We start from the raw sequence: 5,575 nt of genomic DNA, 5'->3' as shown, positions 1-5,575 counted from the left end.
TGCTGTTGGTAGCTTTGCTGGATGACTGGGGACAGTATCTTTTCCCTGCAAGTCTCTTGTGCTGTGGCCAGGGAAGGGCACAGTCCTGTGGTGGGGGAGGAGGTGTGGAAGGCCAGGCTCGTTTTTCACAGGCCCCCACTGAAAGTGGAAAGGTCTGTGAAAGCCCTGTACTGTGCTGTGCAGGGCAGGATGGCTTGCTCTTTAGTCACACTCCACCCTCTGGCCCAGAGTTCACTGTGTGTTCCAGAAGATTGTTGGAGGGATGAGGATGAGGACTCTGTTCTCCACACTCTACAGGTCCAGGGACATGGATCTGTGAGGCTGTGGGAAGGGAAATTGTCAAGGGGGCTTTGAGAAGCCAGTGGTATGGAGGGCTGTGGAGGACGGTGCCTAGGTTGGCCTGGTTGGGCAGCTCTGACCCACAGGGAGCCTGCAGCTGACTTTCAACTGCAAGTGCTCTTCATGGCCACATCCCACCCTTGCAGACATCTTCAGCTCAGGAGCGGAGCCAAGCAGGGAAGTGCTCCCAAGGATGATAGCAAGGAGATAGAGCTCATTAAGGGAAAGCCAGCCAAGGCAGAACTTGAGTTCTGATCCAGGTCTCTGCCTATAAAAGCCGCGGTGTCATTCTCCTAGGTGGACAGCTTTGGGAAGGCTGTTGACAGTGGTAAAGGGACCAGTCCTGTGCACATGCTCAGTGTGCCCTGGCTGCCTCTCATCTGTCCCCTCCCCTGCCCTTTGCCCCCTTTCTCCCACTGACTCATGATCCATCTTCCCCAAGAAGCTGTGGCTTCAAGGCAGGGACAGTGCATTTTCACTCTTGTGTCCCTGTCATGTAGCTCAGGACATACAGAGTGACTCCCAGATCGGTCAGGGTGAGCTGGAGTGTCCTTCCTCCCAGCACCATCATCCTGTATCTGGCCTCTCCTGACATTCATTCACCAGCCCCTGGCCAAGGCATCAGCCAAACCCAAGAAGGAAGAAAGACATTTACTGGATACAAAACACTTTATTATCCTCAAGCTTGGTTACAGTGAGCAAGTGGGGCTGAGAGGGAGGTTAGACAGGCAGGGCTCGTTCTGTGCCATACCCTCCCCACCCGGATCCTCCTGCCTTTGCCCTCTCGCACTCCCAGCCCAGCAAGGCCCTCAAAAAGAATCCAGTAAATTCCAGGACCAAACCTGGCTGCCTCTGCTTCATGCCATGCCCTTCATTCCTATGGGGACAGACAGGGAAACTTGCGACCTGGCTGACCAGAGCAAGGGATGAAGAACCCAGTTTGGGAACACTGGCTGTTTAAATATTAAACAGGGTTGTCTTGTCTCCCAAAAGGGAGACCTCCTGATGCTGCTGAGGCCCCTGAAATGGGGTGGTGGGGCTCACAGTGACCCTTTGTAACCACCACAGAGCTGGGTGCCTGGAGCAGCCTCAGGAATCAATACTTGGTATTTACCTATCTCCCTCCAGCCCTGGGGACAGGAGGACACAAGAGCTTGTCCTCACTGCTACAAGCAGGAGAACAAAACTCAAGAGTGGAGAGAAGGGCCTAGAAGCTTGGAGCTCCGTTTTCTCTTCTCCGTCTTTAAATAGTAGGTTTAAATAAGCATAAATATTAAATAGAGATAAATAAACCTGCTGCAAATGGCTTTGCTCAGGCCTAGACCAGATGGTTCAGGGTGCAATGAGCTGTCTCCAGGAAGCTCTGCAGGTGGGAAGCGGCTAGGACACCTCCCGCCCGGCGCTGGAAGGCAGAGGTGAAGGTTGGCAGGGTGCTCTGGGTGGGCTGCACAGTGGGAGCCACCCCCAGGGATTCCATCTGTAGGGAGGAGATGAAGTCAGGGATCAGTCCTTACTGTAGGTAGGGAGTTGATAAGCTGGTCTGTGGGACTTGCTATCAACAGCAATTCCTCTCACCCCAAGGAAGCAGAGGGATAGAGGTCGGGCTCCCCACACAACAGGCCACTGAGAGCCTCCAGGGTGCCCAGGGGTGCTGGTGTGGCCCTACCCCCACTCTTACCCCCTGCCCCTCCAGATGAAGCTCACCTGCTGCCAGATGGTGGTGGCAAAGTTGGCAACATCCAGCTGTAGCATGTCCACGGTGGGGGCCAGCTCAGGGGAAATGCCTGTTAGGGCCTGCAGGAGGCCTTGGTAGAGGAAGAGTCCACTGTGGAGTTGGCTCAGGCACTTTGTCTGGGGACAGCAGGGACAGTAAGGACAGTTAGGCTATGCGATGGGATACTCCTTCTCTCCAGGAGCCCTAATACCAGGGCTTCTCATTCTCCTCCTGGTCCCCCTTGCCTTCCAAAGACTCACCAGTTGCAGGGCCTGGATGGAGCAGCGGCTGAGAGGAGCCTGCGGGATGCCCAGAGAGTGGCCGAGCAGCACCAGCTCCTCCGGGTGGCACAGCTTGTAAGTAGCACACTGTAGACAGAGGGACGCTGAGGGGCACTCACCTGGGCCAGGCTGATTCTCCCTCCCAAGTCTCCCCATCGTCCACCTGACTCCCAGTGACCCTGCTACTGTCCCAACCAGAGGGTCCCACTGCTGCTTCTCTTCATTTTCTTCCATGTCCCCTTCATGTCCCATGCTCCCTTCCTCAGGGTTTTGTGAGTATTTCGGGGATGGAATCCAGGCCCTTGTGCACACTAGGCAAACATTGCCCTTGCTCTTTCTCCCGAGCCTGCTCCCTTCCCATTTGCCCTCCTGTGTCCGCCCCCCCCCCCACACACACACAGGCTTTTTTCCTCCACACCTGCCAAGCCTAACTCACCAACTGCTCCAGCAGCTCCGAGTTCCTGGTCTGAATCTTCCTCACTTGCTCCAAGGACTTCAGCAGGAAGCTCCGGGGCCAAGGCAGGGGTGGTGGCCGAGAGGTGACAGAGACCAGGGGAATGGCCTCTTGTCCTGTCCAGAGTGCACTGTGCCACAGCAGCAGCTGTAAGGCTGGCAGCAGATGTACAGCTTTGAGACACTTGCCACCCCAGCCTCCCTCCCTCCCTTCCACGCCCAGGGCAGGTAATCAGGGCCGCTCGCTCACCCATCAGCTTCCTGCGGCTCTGGGCAGAAGGTTGAGCCATGGATTGATTCTGGGTGATTCTGGGTGATCTGAGCTTCAGCTCTGGGTTCTGCCAGGGCCTTGCTCCAGGGGGCTTTTATACATAACCCCATCAAGGCCTGGGAGGAAATTACCTGTGGCTGGGGCAACTCAGGCTTAGTAATAACTTCCCAGGATTTATGCAAATTTTCTTCTCTCACCCAGGACAATGCAGGGGGTTGGGAAAAGGCTGTTTTGCGAAAGTTTTGTGAAATCGGGGAATCTCTGCTCCTTCCTTGACGTCTTGTCCCCCCCAAACTCTCTTCCTCCAGCCACACCCAGGCCTGAATTACTCCAGGGTGTTTAATCTGAGTAGTCCAACGAGGTTGAAGTGCTGGCGAAGCCCTGGAGGCTACAGAGGGAACTCAGTCAGACCTTGGGAAGAATCAGGCCCCAGGTCAAAGTTGCTCTTATCTCTCTACCCTCTGCCAGACATGCAGAGGTAGCCAGTACCCTAACCCTCTACCCTTCTCCTGTGATTCTTAAAATACCTTTACCTGGGGACAAACATTCTGAGAAAGAAAGAAGAGCCCATTGTTCTCATTTTGTACCCATGAGCTCCCAGGTGGCTGCTTACTTCAGTGCCAGGAGGAGCCCTGGACAGCACCCTAGGGTATTGTTTTCTGTGTCCACTCCACATTTGGATAAAAACAAAATGATCCAGCATTCAGGCTGTCCTGTCCCAGGCTGATTATCTGGGAACTCCCCAATACCCACCACGATGACTCATTCATTTAAACCCCTGGATCCCGGCAGAGCAGCCAAAGGAAACCGGATGTCTGCCTTGAATGAATCAAGACCCTTTGGGGCTCTTTGCCCACCTGACTTTGCCTGTCTGTTTCCCTGCATTACTCTCCTGGCATAGTACCCAACCATAGCAGAGTCTGGGGGATCTGGAGTCGGGGCCTGGGACATGCAGGGTCCCGGAAGATCGATACACCATAGAAGCAAGTGATCTGGCTTGAGTGGACGCAGGCTGGAACGAGAAAGGAGAAGATGCATCTCCAATCCTAGAACTCTGTCCTGGTGTTAGCTCTGGAAGAGACTTTGAGTTTTCAACCCTGTGAACTGGGCCACGGAGGGAAATGCCTTGCCCAGTCATGAGTAGTAGAGTTGGAGGGACATCCCAGCCTCTGTTTCAGTTCCAACAGGGTGTTAACTGCCTAAAGAGGAGTAGGGTCCACTTGTTTGACTGATCAAATCTCAAGCTATCACTTTCTGAGCTAGTTCACTACCACCTTCTGGCCCAAGGAACAGACATCTCTGGATGCTGAGGCATAGCTGACTGGGCGGGGCCATTCCTGGGGCTAGGGTGCCCTCTGGTGGCCACAGTCGTGGACATCATCTACCTATCTTTGCTTGGAAGGACAGGGCAAGAGATTTCCATTCTTTTCTCTTTTTTTTTTTTTGGTTTTTCAAGACAGGGTTTCTGTGTGTAGCTCTGGAGCCTGTCCTGGCACTCGCTCAGTGGTTCTCAACCTGTGGGTTGTGATCCCCAAGGGCTGCATGCTTAATACCCTGCATAGCAGATATTTACATTACAATTCATAACAATAGCAAAATTACAGTTATGAATTTTAAAATTCATAATTTTATGGAATGGAACAACTTTATGGTTGGAGGGTCAACACAACATGAAGAAATTGCTACTGCTGCTAGTTGCTAACCAGAGCTCAGTGGTTAAGACTCTGTTGCTAGCCGGGCGGTGGTGGCACACGCCTTTAATTCAAGCACTCGGGAGGCAGAGGCAGGCGGATCTCTGTGAGTTCGAGACCAGCCTGGTCTACAAGAGCTAGTTCCAGTACAGCCTCCAAAGCTACAGAGAAACCCTGTCTCAAAAAACCAAAAAAAAAAAAAAAAAAAAAAAAAAAAGACAAGACTCTGTCGCTGAAGACAGCACAGGTTCTGGTCACAAGACACAGAAGTCAAGCTGGAACTGACCTGATGGCTTCCTCCTTGCTGCTTAGAGCTCACAATGCATGAAGGAGCTGTGCAGGTTGCTGAGAGAACTGTCATCCACTGTCTTACTCGGCTATGATCTCTGAATGTTGTACTACCAACTGGCCAGGCAAAGCGTGAACCTAGGGCCTCCAGCATGCAATAGTGGCGAGTCTGCAAGAGCAACCAGTGGCTTCCTGATTGGGTTTGAGGCTGGCTCTGCAGGGGGGAATCCAGGCTAGTGCTGGAATCATGGCCGATGTCTGTGGCAGGGAAGTCATAGGACCCAGTAGGGAAGCTACTGATCTTGTTCTACTAGCTAGACATGGTGAGCTTATCCAGTTGCTGTCTAAAATAATGATTTTTATGCCCATAGACCGTCAGCTTCGGTCAGAGAAGCTTCTTTTTTGTAGGGGACATTGGTAATGTATCACAACTGGCCAAAGTGCTGAGAGTTAAGTGACTGCTGGATGCTTGGCCATTAGTGAGACAACTGTGTCACCTTCCCAAGGGCCAGCGATCACTGTGCAAGAGGACAGAAAG

General features: G+C 53.0%; 1 protein-coding gene across 4 annotated transcripts; it reads right to left on the bottom strand.

Moving 5' to 3' along the window:
- Positions 1-989: 989 nt before the first annotated feature.
- Positions 990-4,337, bottom strand: Csf3 (colony stimulating factor 3). 4 transcript variants are annotated; one of them, XM_035447615.1, is made up of 6 exons: positions 3,592-4,337; positions 3,038-3,446; positions 2,771-2,961; positions 2,314-2,421; positions 2,044-2,190; positions 990-1,816 (listed from the first exon to the last, which is right to left on the bottom strand). In XM_035447615.1, the coding sequence occupies exons 2-6, from the start codon at positions 3,075-3,077 to the stop codon at positions 1,658-1,660; spliced, it is 645 nt and encodes a 214-aa protein (XP_035303506.1). In that variant the 5' UTR covers positions 3,078-3,446; positions 3,592-4,337; the 3' UTR covers positions 990-1,657. The 4 variants fall into 4 exon arrangements, with proteins under 4 accessions (XP_035303506.1, XP_035303507.1, XP_035303505.1 ...); XM_035447616.1 differs by having other exon boundaries at positions 3,672-4,337; XM_035447614.1 differs by having other exon boundaries at positions 3,038-4,337.
- Positions 4,338-5,575: the final 1,238 nt, after the last annotated feature.

Source organism: Cricetulus griseus, chromosome 7 (genome assembly GCF_003668045.3).
Source record: "Cricetulus griseus strain 17A/GY chromosome 7, alternate assembly CriGri-PICRH-1.0, whole genome shotgun sequence".
NCBI classification, from domain to species: Eukaryota; Metazoa; Chordata; class Mammalia; order Rodentia; family Cricetidae; genus Cricetulus; species Cricetulus griseus.
Note: the sequence above shows the minus strand (reverse complement) of the source record. Positions and strands in the feature narration are given on the sequence as shown.